A 19,563-nucleotide genomic window follows, 5' to 3' on the forward strand; every position below is an offset into this window, starting at 1 on the left:
GACATTACAGAAAAAAATGCCTTCTTGTGCGTATGTTTCCTTTAAAAATGGGCAGAAAAATACATGCAACATACAACCATTTAAATTTGTAGGCCTATGCCTCTCCCTAGGCCGAAAAAATAAACATAAGTCCCTGCTCAGCACTTAATCTTTTTTTTTCTCGCATCACCCCTTTCCCCTCTTAAATAACAGAGTCCTTTATTTTATTTTACTTTATTTTATTTCATTTCATTTTATTCTGTTGTTTTTATTTATTTATTTTTTAATGATGCAAACTCAGACATAAACCTATAAGCTGACATAAGTTGACATAAACCTATAAGCTACCTGTAGCCTACAGTGATCGCATTGAGCTGAAGGGTGCCACCAAAATGATGACTGAGGGACCAGCCAAATTCCATACCTCAGTAATTTCTGAAAGTATAATAATTTTACTGAGAACAGGATGTCCCAACCGTCCCAGGGAGGCAGAATGTGGGAAAAAAAATGCACTCCTTGTACATTTTACAACACTGTGGCTTTCACATTTGAGTTGGACTCCAAAAAACTTGATAAACTGTGAGCAGATACCTGCGTCTGTTCAGAGATCAAGTTATTTGTCTGTGAATAACGTAACGTTATTTCATGTCAATTCAAAAATGTCCCAAGAGATCCCACTCTCCCCCACATGCACTGTTTCACTCCATCACTGACAGTATTACACCCTAAAATCATGCTGTCTTGAAGTGTTTCACTTCCTGTATTTTTATTTTCCTGATTCAGTTGCCGCTGTCGCTGTGAAGCTCTTCAACTCTGCTCTCCATCAGCGTATCACTCCACAGGACGAGGGACTTCTTTACCTGCAAATGGTGAGAATTTTGTGTCTTACAACACCAAAGAACGGGCAAAGAAGTATTTACAGAGAGAGAAAACCATTATTCAGACAGAGGCACTCTTGATTCAGGAGTAAATGGTTTCATAGCACTTTTTATGTAATGTTTCTTCATGTAGAAGCTAAATCATTGTCAGCATGTTTAACCTTTAAACATAGTAATGTATTATTTGCAGAGGAGTTAAAGCTGTTGTCTGTATGTCCTTAACAGGCTTAAAATGTCTTAGATTTAAATGCACAAATGTATTTTGTTTCTTGAGCTACTGATTTGTCTACAATTTAAGATTATGCTTTCTTAATCTTCACACTAAATACTGTGTATTTATATTATCTGTGTATAAGAGGCTAAAACATTGTACATTTCCAGAGAATAAGAACAATTTGTGTTTTGCTGCTGTCAGATAACTTCTGAACTGAACTCTTTTATGTGGTTTTAATGTATTTGTATTAGGGATGCAATTTGTAAGCACTTTCCTTCAGAGATGCTGCTGTGAGAACACAAACCAACTCAAGGCAATTATGCAACTCTGAAACAAACCCTTAGATTATTTAAAGTGGAAAAACAGTGATACGTTAATGAACCTTCAAGACCATCGAGTCAGTAACAGAAAAACCTTCCACTGGGACAAAGAGCTGCAGGGTCCCCACAGAACAAAACACTATATTTTAGTATGAGGACATGGTGTTTAGTGAAGGCCATGTTTAGGGTTATGGTTCCAGTTTAAAGTCCTTAATGACCAGAACAAGTTTTTTTTGTGTGTGTATCTGTGTGTACTCAGGCCGCCCAGTGGCTGAGCTGCAGTACTGCAGTGTTCCTGCTCTTGGTTCACATCACTCCAGTTGTCACACAGTGCGGGGGAACCCCAGGGATCCCTGGAATACCAGGCACCCATGGGCCCAACGGCATGGACGGTCCCAAGGGAGAGAAGGGAGACCCTGGTGAGCTCACACTGGACATGAAGACATCAGACACAGTTTAGACATTCTGCTCATACATTAATATCAGATCTGACGTTACATTTTAAATTTTTAGTTAAACTTGTTTTCTCTTATTCAGTGAACTGGTTCTTTTTCGGCAACTCATGAGCTGACTCTAAATAGATTATTCAAATTTAATTAATTTGAACTCACTTTTTTAAGTTGAAATTAAGGTTCAGTTTGGTGAGAGTTTTGGCCGGGGGTTGCGTTTTAGTGTGGATGGACAGAGTTGCAGTGAGAGGGCTTGTTGAAATGTAAAATGTCTAAATATTCCCTCTTATTAAAGTGTCTAGTTTTATAGTTCGTTTTTTTAGCAGGCTACATATAGACATTTAAATTACAGCCAGAATTTAACATCCATGTTTCTTCTTAGTGTCAGTTCTGAATAACAGCCTTGCGCCATGTGATACGTGTTTCTCTGTATGAGCAGGTGAGGCAGGTCAGCCTGTCAGGGGCCAGAAGGGGTTCCCTGGTATGTCTGGTCCCCCAGGACGGCCGGGGCTGAAGGGGGACGTGGGTCTTCCGGGGCCTCCCGGTCATCCAGGCCGGAAAGGGGAGAAGGGGAGACCCTTCAACCCCTCCAACCAGCAGAAATCCTTCTTTTCCTACAAACGGATGTTATCCCAGGCGCCAGAGATGGACACCCCCATGAACTTCAACGGGTCAGTGCTGTGAAGGTTCAGGTTTTCATTGTGATGTACTTCCTGTTGAAACAAGATGATGAGGCAGACTGTGATGATAAAACTAGTTTTTATTTGAAGCCTGAGGTCAGCTTTAAAGCCTCTGGGGTATTTCTTCACAGTATTACACGTTAATGGTTAAATAAGAAACATTCAACATTAAGTTTGGGGGATTTTTTTAAGAGATTAATAATCAAAAACTCAGCTAATCTGCTTCATCAGGACTGTATGAGTGAGTGATCAGATACAATTAACAGTCCCCCTGAAAACATTGGAAGCAAACAGCTCCACAGCTTCTGAAGTTTTTGTTTGAAATATATAAAATTTGATGGGTGTACTGAGGTAATTCAGAGTTGAAATAATAAAAACTGAACCTGTTTGTGTGAAAACTTCCCACAGAGAGATTTTGGGTGACCTGGGTGAACAGTTTCGAGGAGAATCGCTAACAAACGGGACGTTCACATGTGTCACCAAAGGGATTTATTTCTTCAGTTATCACGTTTCAGCAAAGACCAGAGTGAGTCTGAAGAGTTTGTTCTCATAAAACTGACCCGTATATCTGTGTGTGTCTTTAGCCTGTCTGTCTTCCTCCCTTCAGTCTCATCTTTGCTTCATTTTTGAGTACATTTACCACAGTACAGTTAGTACAAATGTTAGGTAGGCCTACTTGTTGAGTATTTCCATTTTATGCCACTTCATACTTCTACTTGACTTCATTTCAGGAACAAATATAATACTTTTAACTGCAATACATTCATCTGACAGCAGGGGCTAGTAGTGACTTTTCAAATTAGGATTTTAAAAAGTAACCCATACAATTAACACACTGAATTTTACTCTTGAATAAAAAATACTCCACTTCATTAAACTATGCGTACTATGATGAACCCTAACCACAATCTTCAGAATTTTAATTACATTTGCAATGGACAAAAACTAGGGTTTTGCAGACTCATCAGATGTTGATGTTTCTGTTTAGAATTAGGATGATTATACAACACATCCTGAAAAATGTACCTTTAAACACACAAAATACACTTCACCCTTCAACTTTTAGTGGATAGCAGTTTCTCATTTTAAGATGAGGTGTGACACTGAACTCTTATTTGTGCTCCTCACTGTATTTAAAGTGGTAGAATGGAGCACCTCCACCCAATTGGCAGAAATAATGTTGGCATTGTACGTTTCTGCAAACCACAGATACGTTACATTTGCATGTAATTATGTAGTGGATAGGTTGAAACCTTAGATTTTATAAAGTATATTAGTAAAGTATATAAAGTATTATAAAGTATGTTTTGATTTAAGTGAAATTTTAATGCAGGACTTTTATTTAGCATTTAGTCTTTTTTTACACTGTGGCTACTTTTATTCAAGTAACAGATCTGAGAACTTTGTCCGCCTCTGTGTGTTTGTGTGATCACATCTAGGTGTGTCTGAAGCTGGTGAAGGGCACTGAAAGTACCTTGGCACTGTGTGACTCATCTGAGGGTTTCCTGGTCACCTCTGGCTCGGCAGTCCTGCAGCTGGAGGCCGGAGACACGGTCTCTCTGCAGGCAACCAAGTACAACACCATTGTGACGAGCCAGAGCAGCACCAGCCACACTTTTACCGGCTTCCTGATCTTTCCAACCGCCTAGAGCCCCCGACATCTGAGCCATAAAATCACTTTAAGTACATCACAGTTTGGGGGGACATTAACAGCAATTGAATGATATATGTTTTTTCATTAATAGTGAGAAGATCAGCACAGTGAAAAAAGGTTTGGCTCAACAGTGGCCCTGCTGCCTTAAAAGACCATTCCAGTGTTTTGCTTTAACTACAAATAGTGTGTACTTTACAAAACTGATTTTCCAAACTTTCATTTTAGCTATCTTTCCAATAATGTTTTCTTTTCTTTTTTCTCAGTACAACACATTCATCACAGTGAACAATTCACCACATTAATCCATTTTTTTTTTTTTTTACAACATTTAAAAGGCACAATCTGTAATCCATAAACACATTGTCACCCCGCTTTCAAAAACAAAATGAAAACACAAGACTGAAACCTGCTTTTGTTTCCTCTTAAGCAACATATCTTTCATACAGTGTAACACTCTCAATAAACAAGTAAATCAACATTAGTGATGTTGTCTGGGTCAGTTAAGTGGTTTTAATTATCTGCAATTGAGAAATATGCTTCCTTTAACATTCCTCTGTCATGTCTACCTTCAATAGACCTCAACCTTTTGGGTTCACACAAGAAAACATCAGCAGAATCCAGGGTGAAAGTCCAGAATTTGTTTGACCCATCCACCTCATTTTCCTCCCGTCTTGCTCTTTCTTGCTCTTTGTACTATGACAGTTGCTTGGAGTGTCAAAAAATGCAGCTGCCCAGTGCGTGTTATACCACCACTAAACAGTACTACAGTGCGTCAATGTCTGACACCAAGGGCCCAAGTGTCAGTGACTGAAAAGGTAGGAGAGAGACCAGGGTTGAGCACCAAATGTGGATTAATTGCCATTAAAAATAGTCCCCAGAAAAAAAGGAAAATATATATTATCAGCTTATTTTTACATTTATATAAGTTTATATACTAAAATATTTTTACAACAGGAATAAAACTGCACTGCTCGGTGGAAGCTTACTGAAGTTACCATGACTGATAAGAAATATTTAATGATGTGGTGTGTAACATTTCCTCCAGTGACTCACTGTTTGAAAACACTGACGTATCAGGTGTACAGAGATGAACAGACTCTTTCTGAGTGATACCTGTCCAGGAGGTCATTAATTATCCAACACACAGTATCAGGTTGGTAGACACTTAACCTTACAGCAGTGTGAATGGTAAACAGACAGTGTTACAGGAAGTAAAGGATCATTGTTACCAAAAGGAACATAGATGGACAGACCCCTTTAACCTCATCGTAAATGTGTGTTGGTCTTACAGATTTGTTCTATCCGACCATTTATTGCTCTTCTTGTTGATGACTAACATCTCACACTAGAGTTTTTAAATCAAGTCACTCAATAATTACCTTTAGAAATATTGGAAAGCCTGGTAAAATGAAAAAAAAAACAACAACCAGCAATTTTAATGGAAGTTTTATTTAAGCATTACCAGTGGCTAAGATTGTATATTCACTCCCAAAGGTGCCATTTCACATGATCTAAAAATGGTTAATAATACCCCCAAACCCCAAACTGACATGAGCTGGGGCACATTTTGGAATTTGTTTGGCTATTAAATCCAAATCTGTGTGTGTCCTAAACAACCTGCTATCGGGTCTCATTCCCAGGTGGTCGAATACCGAGGCTTTGTCACACTCCTTGGGGTCTCGCAGTGATGTACAGGGAACTTTTTAACGGGTCTATGTGACGCACAGCTGAAACACATTGTAATACAAGGTTAATGTTGTGGCTAGGTTTAGAAAAGAAATTACATAACGTACATAATTGTGTAACGTTACGTTGAAATATGGGTGACTTGGTTTCACACAGGACACAATCTGTGGTTTCCTGGGTGTTGGTATTCGACACTCTGGAAATGAAAACGAGCTGGTCTTAAAACCAACATGAATGGTGTCTGTCACATAAAAGCCATATAAGTTTGCTGTTCTACAGTGTCATTAGAGAGCGACCCCTGGTGTCTGAAGGCAGAACTTCAGCCCAGTGTGTCGATGGCCGACGGGCTGCTAAACACACCGTTCCTGGCGTAGAACGTATTCTTCACCACTGACGACTTCGCGCAGGATGGAGTTCTGTAATCCAGCGAGTAATCACCTGTGGATACAGGAAGACACACTCAAAGAAAACATATAGATGTATTTAAACTGCAGATTAATCTAGAACTAAACGATGAATTGTGACTAACGTTTCCTCTAGCGCCACCATCAGGTCATTTTTTATTTGGAAAATAATTTCTGTCCAAATACCTGCAAAACACAGCCCCATTTGTCTCAGCTGTATTATGTATTTAGTGCTAATTGGCAAATTTAGCATCCTATGGTGGGATTTATATGTCTTTGACGAATCAACACCGTACCCTTTGCCATAGCTTGATGTGCGCTTCCTCAGAAATTTAATTACCCCTCACAGTGACGCCTGTCTATTTTTGTAAGCTGAAACCATTTCCCTCAGTGGAAACAAAGACTTTATTTACTTCAATCTAACAGATAAGAAACAATAAATTGTGTAGACAATAACGTCTCCACAAAAATAGCATTTTAAGTCTTGTGTGTGATTTATCCTGGCTTCATATGAGTAGAGAAACTCTCCGCTAGTTGCTAGGCTAATTTATACAATGTAAAATGCCATATGATTCTGCCAATAACGTTGTTTGGACGATTTGTTTAGTATAAGACTGTTGTTTTTTCAGTGAACCTTGCGCATTGTATTGGAGCTGAACTTTGTAATGTTACCTGTGTTAAATGTTGCTGTTGTCCCTGGCTTCATATGAGTAGAGAGGAGCTCACTAGCTGCTAGGCTAATTTATACAATGTAAAATGTCATAGGCTTGTGCATGTTGTATTTGTGGGGAAAATGTGTCCGGCAAAAGACGAGAAAGAGAAGAAGTGTTTTGTCTGTGAATGCTGTGAAGCTGATTTGTGTACTTGTGTTTGAAATTGTCGCTACAGTGTATGCTGTGCATAGAGCTGACGCACAAGTACACACAGTTAAAATGCTAAACTAAGATGGTTTCGTTAACATGGTCATCATTAGTATACCTGCTAATCATCAACATGTTAACATTGTCACTGTGAGCACGCTGCCAGGCTAGCAATAGCATTTAGCTTCATTCTCACAGAGTCACCAGTTTAGCTTTCGACTTTTGTAGCTCTTTCTTTAATCCAGGACAGGATTTGATCAAAGAAACATTAGCTTCGTTAATTCTAAATAAGTTTGTGATCACTTTGAAACCAATTTCCGTTGATGGAAGTAACAAATTAGATTTGGCTTACGTAACAAAGTAATTTTTTGGTGTGTACTTGTACTTTTTTAATAATTCCAAAAAATATGTAATTTCATTTTTGTTTTTAATCTCTTATTATCTGTAATTTATTATGAGTTGCATGCACAAGCTGCAAAGTCCTACGTTAATTAATGCACTTTGACCTGTAGCCCAAATTCTTTAATGTCTATCATATAACATTATCATCACAGTCATGGTCACTAACATTTTTCTGTAACTCCCCTTCTAATACTCTTTTCTTTCCTGCCAGTTTGAGGTCCAACAGATAGAAGCAAAGCAGACAGTAACGCCAACTTACCCAGCCTCCATCCGTACTCCCAGGAGGAGAGCACGGGAAAATCAAACTTCTCCTCAGGTCTGATGTGGCGGCGCCTCTGCAGATACAGACTCCGCCCTTTCCCCTGCAGAAGATTTTGTATTGTGCATTATATTACAGAGTTGTGAAAGATTTCACATTCAGACTAAACAAGTTTTAATTTCAAGCTGCAAGTAAATAACAACTGTTATCTTGTAAACAAAAAACAAACAAACAAAAAAACAAACAAACAAACAAAACAACAGTAACCAGAAGATTTAAAACAAAACATGTGTCACTGTGATTCGTACGTTATGTGAGGAGTCCTGATAGAGAGTGTGTCTGGTCTCAGGAGAGACTGGCCTCATCAGGGGGGCCACACTGAGCTGGCCCTCCCCTTCCGAAGAGACCACAGGCGGAGGAGGAGGAGGAGGATGAGGAGGAGGATGAGAACGAGAAGGAGGAAGGTTGCTCCGCTTCTCAGTTGTCCTGGTAACAGGAGGCAGGACAGCCCTGGTAGGTGGAACATCAACACAAGATGTGTATCATTAATTATACAGTATTATCTCATCTTACTAATGTCAGATTTAACTTGACAAACTTAAGACAGAATTTAATTTGGACAAACAAACTTTGACACAACAGAGCTGGGACACACTGGATTCAGGCTGAGCTGCAGTTTTACATGAAAACTCTTCCAACTGCAAATTTAATGTGAATAAAGCAGCTCACCGGGGGTCAGCAGCCAGCTGTGGCAGCTGTGTTGGCTCTGTGCTGTTGTTTCGGGGATTGTAGCGGGATGGGTAGAGCTTAGCATAGTGGCTCTTCCAGGCTAAACGGGTCAACATCTCCTTCTGAATCTGCTCTCGGTAGAAGTTCTGGCTCTGGGTTGTTAGCAGGCAACGCATCTCCTGCCAGAAAACTTCATTTAGCAACTCAGTTTAACATTTTGACATAGTTTAACATTGATTTCCATCTTTATGAGGCTAAAATTAAAGGGATTTATATGTGAGCGATCTACAGAGGCAAAGTTACAGCTGTTATGATTGATGGACATTGTTCCTCTAACAAGGAAACATTAATGCAAAGCATGTAAGCAACTGGACTTGCTTGAATCTCTTAAAGAAACTCAAGCAAGTCCAGTTGCCTACGATATAGCGCTTAAAAGCCTCTAAAACCAGGTTCAACCAGGTTCCTCTGTTTGATTTTCTCATTTGCACTTTAAGGTGATTGACAGTTGCAGCTCTTCAAGCATTGGATGGACATAACACTCTCCCAGCTGAATCATCAGGACAAAAGATGAACACACAAACTGAAGGAAAGACAAGAACTACAGCTCCCAAGGTGCACCTTGGTTAGAAACATCCAATCACAGAGCTTCAAATTCTGTTACACATTTGCATTTTAAATGAACTTAAAAAACCAGAGTCAATTTTGGATGATTTCTGTAACTATGGTTGCCATGTTTTGTTGCCAGCTGCAACAATGGTTTAGAAGTTGCAACCACTCTGTTTTACACCTTGTCATGAGTGACATCAGCACGCGACAACTATAGGTACGTTACATAAGACTATGTTAAAACAACAGAATGCAGGAATGTAATGAAGTAGCATTACAGTAAAGCATTGACTTTTTGGTTTCAAATGTGATATGAACTGCGGTCTTCTGGGTAGAAGCCTGTTCTTTTTTTTCTTTGATCCATCCACTTCCCTTCCATCCTTCTCTATGTGACCGTTGTTGCTCTCTATACTACGTCAGTAGCTTTCAGTGTCAAGTATTGCCACAGATGGGTTAATAATGTAGTTAGTTGAAAGCCTGGTGTGTGCCATAAACAAGCTAAAGGGTGCCCTTGGCGTCAATATCACACACCAAGGGCCAGAAAGCCTTGGTATTTAACAACCTGGGAATGAGAACAGGCTCATCTGACTTTGACAAGGGTCAATCCTGTTTGCGTCCAGTCCCCTACCAACAGTCAGTGTCGATCTCTTAAAACAATACCACATAACCAAATAGTTTTTTTGCCTTAAATTAACCAAATGTCGAACCATACAAGTGGCAGATCAGAAAACAGTCACATGAATCTGCAATAACTCAGGTCGGTAGGGGTGTCGAATCAAAAACACTCATGTGGGTCAATTTGGAAATGACGAAAAATTACATTTTTTGTCATTAAATTCTGTTGACTTATTTATGAACTGATGTGGAAAACTTGCATTTCAGGTGTCAGTCTTCACTCAGATTAATGAAAGAATAACTTGATGGGCCTCAGTTGTTCTTACTTAAATATGTAGGTTTATTACAAACAAATCTGGGGTCAAAGAAGATCTTGGTGCAACCAACAACCAATGCCCAAAACATGCATTTCTTCATGCCAATAAATCTCTACCTGATGAAAAATCCAAAATTTTGGTCAGATAAATCTGTCAAATGTTCATGTTGAGATTCCTGTCATACACTGGATGAGTTTCACTCTTCATATTATCATTTTGTCTCTAGTTCAAAATATCTGGAAAGTACTCAAGAGGAACCTTTGAGTCTTAATTCGGTATGATTAGGGTATAAATAGTAAAATGTCAGCTGTCATTTTTTTTTTAAGTTGTAAAAACAAAAGAGAAGAAACCCATCAGGGTAAAATGTTTTCAAAAGTATCTGCTGTACATCACAACACCACTGTAAAAAGCACAATACGATACAAACTGATGTTTTTCACAACCAAAAGAACAAAGAAGTACAAAATCAAAGGCATTGGAAACATGATATAGCACACACCAAGCAGTATCTATTCATATAGTAGAGATTATACATTGCTGAAATCTTATTATGAAATTATGAGATTAGATAATTGTTAAATATCTTCATTTACCTTTGTTGTGACTGATGCTGAGCTGTGCAGGATCAGCCTCTCAGTGTGGAGATGAGATGTGGATCAGATAACACTCTGTAAAACAAGGAAACATGAGACACATGCACACACACACACACACACACACACACACACACCAGAAACCTGTGACACTAACCTAAATCCAATCCTCGGCCAGTGCTTAAAGCCTTGAACCTTTGCTTAACAGCGACCCCTGTGGCTACAAAGTGTAATTCTGCAATATTATCACATAGAGGTGGGTATCATCAGCATAGTAGTGTTACGAGAAACCAGGATTTAAACTTATCAGATGCCACCGTTTTCTTAGTGATCTCAACATCAGATGGTGACACACAGAGGCACTATCACAGTGATATGATACGCACCGCATGGCGGCAGTTGTTGATGCAGCATCGACAGCTGTAGTCATCAAATACTGCCCCTTCGTCAGTGGACGTCCACGTCAGACACTGACACACAAAGGCACCTTTTGTGGCATTATGAAATGCAACAGCAAAGGACAGTCTGTAATGCTGCCAGCAACTACCATGGTATAAAGAGCAAGAATGCCCATATAGGGCGGGAGGGAGGGGTGGTGAGTGGGTCAAACAAATTTTCACCCAAGAGCCTGCTGTTCATTTTCTTTGTTAAACCAAGGAATTTTTATAGCAGCGTAGTGTGCTGGTATGTGTACCATGCTACAGTAGTGATGTATGTCACGTGATGTTACATGATGATAGTAGTAACAAGCCATGTCATGGTGTTTTTTTCTTAAATTAACCAAGTACTTTAGTTGTCTAACTTAAGAATATAAATATAAAAATTAGGTGGTTTTTTTGTATGTTGTAAGTTTATTTTGAAAAAGACTATATGCATGTAACAAGTGTAAATTGAACCACCTCAACCACCTGAAGCTCATAGTAGAGTCACTGCTCCTTCACGTCATGTGATGTGCATATACTTATTCACTTTCAAAACATACCTATTTTAACACTGCCATTGTGCGCATGTTAGCTTTGACATCAGTATTTAGCTCAAAGCACAGCCTCACAGAACAGCTTGTGTGGCTGTAGACTCTTAAGTCTTGATAGCTCAACCACTAATTAAGTTTCTAATAATAGACAATGATCAGTATGTTGTTTATCTTGTCAAACAACTCATGCTTGCGACTGAATATTTCAGTGAGGGCATGCAAAGTTCCACCCCTTTTCTAAGTCACCTGAGACTCATATAAGAAATACAGGTTATATGTGTTGCATGGATATAAGGCAAGTACCACAGGACACACCACAGCACAACTGTCAGAAGGATAGCGACAGGAGACAAAACTTGTAAAACTCGAGTGATGGAAGAGTGGATGGAAACATAGAAAAATCTGATCCAAAAGAGAGAGCATATTGGACTTTGCTTTTTAACTGGAGTGTCCAGCATTACCTGCAGAAAAAAATGGCAGAAAGGTCTGCGACTCTCTGCAGTCTGCACTCTGAGAGACTTAAACTCTTCTGTCTGGACCATCAGCAGCCAGTGTGTGTCATCTGTCAACATTCAACAACACACAACAACCACAGATTCAGACCCATCGATGAAGCTGCACAGGATCACAAAGAGGAGCTGCAGAAATCCCTGAAGACCTTACAGGAGAAACTGAAGCTGTTTGAACTAGTTAAAGGAAACTGTGATCAAACAGCAGAGCACATTAAGGCCCAGGCCCGACACACAGAGAGGCAGATTAAGGAGCAGTTTAAGAAACTTCACCAGTTTCTACAAGAGGAAGAGGAGGCCAGGATCTCTGCTCTGAGGGATGAAGAGGAGCAGAAGAGTCAGATGATGAAAGAGAAGATTGAGGCTCTGAGCAGAGAGATAGCAGCTCTTTCAGACACGGTCAGAGCCACAGAGGACGTGCTGAGAGCTGAAGACGTCTCATTCCTGCAGAACTACAAGGCTGCAGTGGAAAGAGTCCAGCAGCGCCCCCTGCTGGATGATCCACAGCTGCCCTCAGGAGCTCTGATAGATGAGGCCAAACACCTGGGCAACCTGACCTTCAACATCTGGAACAAGATGAAGGACATGGTCTCCTACACTCCTGTGATTCTGGATCCAAACACTGCTCATCCAGAACTCATCCTGACTGAAGATCTGACCAGTGTGAGACATGGAGAGAGGCAGAAGCTTCCTGACAACCCAGACAGATTTGAATACCTTCTCTCTGTCCTGGGCTCCGAGGGCTTTAACTCAGGGACTCACAGCTGGGATGTTGAGATTGGGGACAGTACATGCTGGAGAGTTGGTGTGGCAGCTAATGAGGGGACAGAACAACCGCAGTCTGGATTATGGAGAATAATGTTCTATAATGGTAAATACACAGCACGCTCCTCACCACATCCGGCCACTACTCTCCCAGTGCAGAAGAGGCTTCAGAGGATCAGAGTTCATCTGGACTTTGACAAAGGCAAACTGTCATTCTTTGATCTTGATACTAATGCACACATACACACCTTCACCCACACTTTTACAGGGAAACTGTTTCCATACTTCAGAAATGAAGATGCACTTCCACTGAGGATACTGCCAATGAAACTCAGATTACAAACTGTTTAATTAGAATTATGTTTGATTTGCACTCTGATGATTATAAGAGAGTCATCTTAAATTTTTGTGAAGACCTGGATCAAACATCACAGCTTTCTGAGCAGGATTCCGTGCTGATCATTTTCATTGTTTAAAATGTTAAAACTCATATCATATCATGTATTGGATCTATTATTAAATCACTGATAATGATTGAGAGCTGACAGGCAATGCATTTTATATGCCACATCTTGTTCATGTTATTATTATGAGCTTATGTATCTTTGATCAGTTTGAGGTTTGAATTAAATTTGCTTGGGTAAAAGTTTTCAACCAGTCTTACTTTCCTAAACTTATGAACTATCAATAGGACAACAGCTCACAAACATTTGCAAAGAATGCTGCTTGGTAAACCCGAATTCACCCACTCAACTTAAACTGTTTTTGGAAACAGCTTGCACTCAAAACGTTTAGTTGAGTACAATACAGTAACATAAAGGTTTTGAGTATACCGCACATAAAATAAAGGTGTCACATGACCATCGTCTGACAGGAATTTTAATTCAGTTTAACATAACATGTTTATTGTTGTTGTTAACTTAATAAGTACAGGCCACATTGCCAGTGTTTGCCAGACTGATTACATTTACTTCAGATAATCATCAAATGTTTCACCAACATTGCCACCTGTATCTGCTTCAGATATTATGGCACCACCTTGTGGATAAATTCAGATGAAATTATAATACATAAATCCAGCCAAAAGAACAAACTAAGGCTCAATTTTCAGCATAACTGTATCCATTTGAAGTATGAATCAAATTTTTACTGTATACATTATTTTCTAAATTCTCAATTTACTTAAAAAATATGAAGTACTGTAACATTTTACACTAAAAGATACTGAGTAAATGTAAAGGCTGAACTGTTGTGTTACATTTGATAATGAATTGTACTTTAACTGGCTGCTTTATAATATTTTCATCAAATTATTTTTCAGAAGTCTAGATGTCTCAGTAATCTCATTCACATATCACAGATGTTGCAAAAACAAAGTTGTCAAATTAGTGATGAATACAATTAATGCTGGACCATAAATATGTCAATTAATACTATTTGATAAACCTTTATTGATATAAATCTGTTGGGCACTGAATGCCACAGAGGTGATGAAAACATATTTTTCAGCCAGCTTGTCAGTTTTTAATGTTCATGATTCATGGGTCATGGTTCGCCTCCTATATATGTCTATGGGTTCGCCTGAGCGACATTTCCTACTCTGTGTGCGCATGTGCGAACGTGATGACGGTTGACGTCCTCTTGCGCGCGCGCGTCATAACGTTTGTTGAGGTTGCAGAGATGAGCGGAATGGAGTCCAATTAAGGTTTTTAATTATATTATTCACGATATTAACTCATTTTAACGGTGAAAATTTTGTTCTATGTCATGTCTTCTTGCTCTGTGTCGGTTTTGTTGAGGTTTGAGGCCACCAATCGCGGTTTTATACCGATTTTGTTTTTGGGAAAACGACGAGTAAAGTTAACGTCTCCCAGTTAGCCAACGTTAGCTTAAAACTGTAACAGGTGTTAGCACGTTAATTAGCTCCATGTTTATTTTTCTGTTAGGGAGGTGGAGACACACACAGATGATGACTTCTCTGCTTTGTGAACCAGGTAAGAAGATGTGATATGCCTCGCATGTCGTCTTATTTGTGTATAATAACCTACCAACTAACTTTGATTAATGTTATCTGCTTACTGCTGCCAGTCAGTACTTTAAACCGTTAGGATCATTAGCAGTGGTAACGTTAGTAACTTAAGTACACCAGTACGTTTAACTGAAGTAACGTTACTGTACTTAAGTACAATTTTAAGGTATTTTGTACTTTACATGAGTATTTCGACTTTTTACTATTTTATTCTTTTACTTCACTAACCGTTACAATGCAGAGGCAAATCTTGTACTTTGTCCTCCACTACCGTTATTTAATAACTGTTGTTACTTTACAGATTTAGATTAATATTACAAAACATATTCAAAAAGTCAGTAATGATCATGGATAAAGATAACATTTTAGTGGTCTTTGCTCCGAATTGGAAATTTACAAGCTACCCAGCTGTATATAATGTAACGTTAACATTAATCACCATTACAGTAAGCTAGGGGTGGATAACATGTCGCTAAAAGAATGTCACGATATTTCAGGGTATTTTTGTGATAACGATCTACTTGACGATATATGATTTAGTAAAGAAAAGTATATATTAATTTAGGAACAAAGAATTGCAACAAAATAAGTGATATAGTTTTACATATCAACCTAACAGTTTGCCTTCAAATATTCAGTAACAACTAACCAAAAATGATCTCAGTTTTCCTTAGTTTGTAAACAACAGCAGAAACTCAGAGTGAGATTCAGATTCTGTATTAATAGTGCAACTAAATAAAAGCTGGACCTTTATGCTCTGCCATTTCTCCTCTAGCCTGTGACAGGCTGTTATACTATGATAACTACTGCACATTCACATACATGTAGTTTTTTGTCAAGCTGAGTGTCATGTAGGTTTGCATTACCAAAGGTTTATGACAAAATCACTTAATGACACTGACTTCCGTGTGTGCATGCAGGAGAGGGAGAGACGCTGTGCTGCTGCCGGAGGAGCCGCTGAATGAGTTCCCTCTGAGCAGTAAGTCACTAAAAGAGTCTGAGAAGTCTGGGGCTGTTCATAAAACATTCAGAATGCCACAGTTTATTCAACACTACTGAAGCTGCTCCTCTTTTTGGAACCACCGCAGAGTCTGTTATATATGTATGCTTTCAGCCATGCTTGTTGGTGCAGTGGATAACAGTATGATATCAGTATGTCAACAAGTTGAAATATTGTGGGAGTTGCAATTTGAATTTTTCATATGATATCATTCATATCATAAGATTATACCGCTTACCGTTATCGTGAACAAGATGATATGGAACACCCCTGCCATAAGCTCCACCTTTACCATCCACAACATTAAAGTAATGAACACATTAATGTATCAGTATAATCACAGTCCAGTAATATCATATTTCTTGTATGATTCTGAAAATGGGCTGTTCTGCATGACGAGTACTTCTACTTTTGGTACTTTAAGTAACCTGTAATTTGATGCTTATACTTTTAACGCTACTACAACTTTACTTTTACTTAACTCACAAGTCTTACTTCAGTAAAAGATCACTTCTGGTCATTAGTTAGCTTTATCTGTTAGGTTGGATTGGTGAACTTGCTTCTGAAATTACAGACAGTAATTTGGAGCACATTGTTCTCTTTTATTCATTAGCATAGATAATTTCTATATTCAAAGTGACTTAAAATGAAAGCAACAGCTGCTGAAAATGTCAGCTCCTTTATCACCAACAGTACATACAGAGAAGCAGTAACAGTACTAACAGTTCTTGTGGAGGATGAGTTGTGTATAGGTGAACTAGAAGTGGAGGCTTCTCAACATGTCTAAAAATACATTTTATCAAGAAGTCATTAAGAACATAAATACATTTTTGTCCTATTTATTATCTGGAAAAATGTTGTCTGACTTATTATGGGATGGATTTAATGAAGAAAATGGCCACAATCCACTCCTTGTATATTCAGTTCCTCTGTGTCTTCATAATAAAAGGTCCTTCGCAATAAAAGCCCTCAAAACACTTGTTAGACCACTAACCCTTTATATCAATTTGCTCCCTCCTTGCAAAAAAAATACTGAATAAATAATATGATTTCAGCAACATTTTTTATCCATCAGCAACAAGAAATCTTGTACATGAGACCTTACGTGTAAGTATTCCTTAAGAAAAGCCAATAATTAGAATTACTTTTGTTTGTGGCAGTAAATATCATTGTGTCTTATTTCTTCAAATTTCCTACGGTATATAATTATAGAGCCATTTGTGAGTCAGACAATTAAAGCCATAATATTATTATTTAATAAACCAATTGGATAATTTTAATAGCTAAACTCTTGTGGTAGGAATGCATGACAAAGGATAATAGAGTAGTGTGGTAATGTAGTTCATGTCACCAATCACGCAAACAGGGGGATAAAACATGTATTTATTTTGTGACAGAAAAGTTACGTGCACTTTGGTGCAAGCACAAGCTGACCTATTAAACAAAATTGTGAAGATTGTATGAATATAAAATGCATAATATAGAACATAAAATTAGATACAGTAACACCTAAACTAGTCTGTCCACAAGAAACATCAGATCAATGACTAACCATGAAGTTTACATGTAAAACACTCAGATAACAATTAATAAAAAAAACCCCCAGAAAATATTAAAACTGCTTCTTTAGTAATGAATAAGCATGTTTAAACCTTCTATTAAACTCTATATATTGCAGAAATATCAGTCCATTAATAGATTAGTTGATTAACAGAAAATGAATTAATAGGTTTGATGATAAACTAAGACATGTATCAAGCAAAAATGCCAACAGTTTTCTGAGTTCATCTTCTAAATGTGAGGATTTACTGCTTTTGTTATGTCTTGGTAAATCTAATATCTTCAGATTTTTGTCTGGTCTTGTTGGTTGGATAAAACAAATAATTGGACAAGGAAAATTGGGATGGGCATTTCTTTTACAATAAAGGGTTAATCTTTACAGCTCTCTTCTCAATCTAAACCAAGTTATGAAGTTGCAATAAAGCAGAGCATTTCCTTCAAAATAACTGAGAAACTGGAGATTCTCCTTCTGTGTCTGTAGTCCAGAAAAACTTCTATTCAGGAAATGAACAAAGGGATCACAATGACTTGGCATTTAAACACTTTGCAGTTTACTGAACTAACCATAAAGGACGTCTGGGTCGTGAGGTGGGAGCTTTACAGTTTCTTTAATATAAGAAGGTTGATGAAAGAAAGAAAAATATAGTCTTTACATCCTGATGTTGACCTGACAAAAAAATTTTTTGCTTTGGATGTTTATTAGTCTGTATATAGAGTGCTCTTTTGCAGTTACCTTCTGTTCTGCTGTAATTTGCACACTAAAAATACTTTACAGTTTAGTATATCAGATGTTTTTGTATATGGTATGCTAACCCTTCTGATTCTGCAGTACTCTTTTTTTTCCCTCAGATTTCTGTTTATATTCTTTGAATCTACTGTTTTCTTTACTGTCTTGCTGTCTGACCTCCAAACTGAAACCAATTATGTTTAACTGCATTCATCATTCCATCTTACACATTGCAGAAATATGTGTTTTTAAATGTCTTGACAGTAAGCTGTTTATTTTAGGAGATGAGTAGTTACGTACCCTGTGAAATTTTCATTTTCATCTTCAAACTCTGTCGTTTCTGCTTCCCATGTTCATTCAATTTAGTAACATATGGAAACAATTTTTCAGTGAAAGTGTGTCTGAAGGTGTGTATGTGTGTGTCAGTATCAGGATCAAAGAATGACAGCTCTCCTTTGTTCCAGTCCAGATGAACTCTGATCCACTGCGGTTGCTTCTTCACTGAAAGAACAGTGTTTGGACCATTTGGTGAGCATGCCGTGTATACATCATTGCAGAATGCAATTCTCCATAATCCAGACTGTGCATTGTCCTCCTCTGTCTGGGTAGACTCTGCTAACACGCCCACTACCCAGTTTGTACTGTCCTTGAGTTTAAGATTCCAGCTCTGAGTCCCTGAGTTAAAGCCCTCAGTGCCCACACAGATGCAATAGTGGTCAAAAGTCTGTGTGTTTTCAAGAAGCTTCTCTCTCTCTTCACGCCTCATACTAGACAGATCCTTAGTCAGGATGAGTTCTGGAGGAGCAGAGTTTGGATCCAGAATCACAGGAGTGTAGGAGACCATCTTTTTCATCTTGTTCCAGATGTTGAAGGTCAGGTTGCCCAGGTGTTTGGCCTCGTCTATCAGAGCTCCTGAGGGAAGCTGTGGATCATCCAGCAGGGGGCGCTGCTGGACTCTTTCCACTGCAGCCTTGTAGTTCTGCAGGAATGAGACGTCTTCAGCTCTCAGCTCCTCCTCTGTGGCTCTGATTGTGTCTGAAAGAGCTGCTATCTCTCTGCTCAGAGCCTCAATCTTCTCCTTCATCATCTGACCCTTCTGCTCCTCTTCATCCCTCAGAGCAGAGATCCTGGCCTCCTCTTCCTCTTGTAGAAACTGGTGAAGCTTCTTAAACTGCTCCTTAATCAGCCTCACTGTGTGTCGGGCCTGGACCTTAATTTGTTCTGCTGTTTGATCACAGTTTCCTTTAACTTGTTCAAACAGCTTCAGTTTCTCCTGTAAGGGCTTGAGGGATTTCTGCAGCTCCTCTTTGTGATCCTGTGCAGCTTCATCAATGGGTCTAAATCTGTGGTTGTTG

At 38.7% G+C, this 19,563-nt stretch overlaps 3 protein-coding genes across 5 annotated transcripts in view; 2 read left to right on the top strand and 1 right to left on the bottom strand.

The window, feature by feature from the left end:
- The first annotated feature begins 690 nt into the window (after positions 1-690).
- Positions 691-4,491, top strand: c1qb (complement component 1, q subcomponent, B chain). The gene is made up of 5 exons (XM_049576947.1): positions 691-848; positions 1,651-1,810; positions 2,280-2,511; positions 2,929-3,046; positions 3,960-4,491. The coding sequence occupies exons 1-5, from the start codon at positions 846-848 to the stop codon at positions 4,167-4,169; spliced, it is 723 nt and encodes a 240-aa protein (XP_049432904.1). The 5' UTR covers positions 691-845; the 3' UTR covers positions 4,170-4,491.
- Positions 4,492-5,209: 718 nt separating this feature from the next.
- LOC125889151 (nuclear factor 7, brain) overlaps positions 5,210-19,563 on the bottom strand; it is a 30,076-nt gene continuing 15,722 nt past the window's right edge. For 2 of the 3 annotated variants that reach the window (XM_049576912.1, XM_049576903.1), the window contains one exon: positions 17,529-19,418. In XM_049576912.1, coding sequence (XP_049432869.1) covers positions 18,501-19,418 — 918 coding nt within the window. In that variant the 3' untranslated portion in view covers positions 17,529-18,500. Of the gene's footprint in view, positions 6,299-7,785; positions 7,889-8,093; positions 8,296-8,514; positions 8,694-10,645; positions 10,721-17,528; positions 19,419-19,563 lie in introns of those variants that run through there. The other variant, XM_049576922.1, reaches the window with a different exon arrangement.
- Positions 12,092-13,243, top strand: LOC125888015 (E3 ubiquitin-protein ligase TRIM39-like). Its single transcript, XM_049575185.1, has one exon. It carries the CDS (start codon positions 12,092-12,094, stop codon positions 13,241-13,243), a length of 1,152 nt encoding a protein of 383 aa, XP_049431142.1.

The sequence above is a fragment of the Epinephelus fuscoguttatus genome, linkage group LG1, assembly GCF_011397635.1.
Source record: "Epinephelus fuscoguttatus linkage group LG1, E.fuscoguttatus.final_Chr_v1".
In the NCBI taxonomy this organism is placed as follows: domain Eukaryota; kingdom Metazoa; phylum Chordata; class Actinopteri; order Perciformes; family Serranidae; genus Epinephelus; species Epinephelus fuscoguttatus.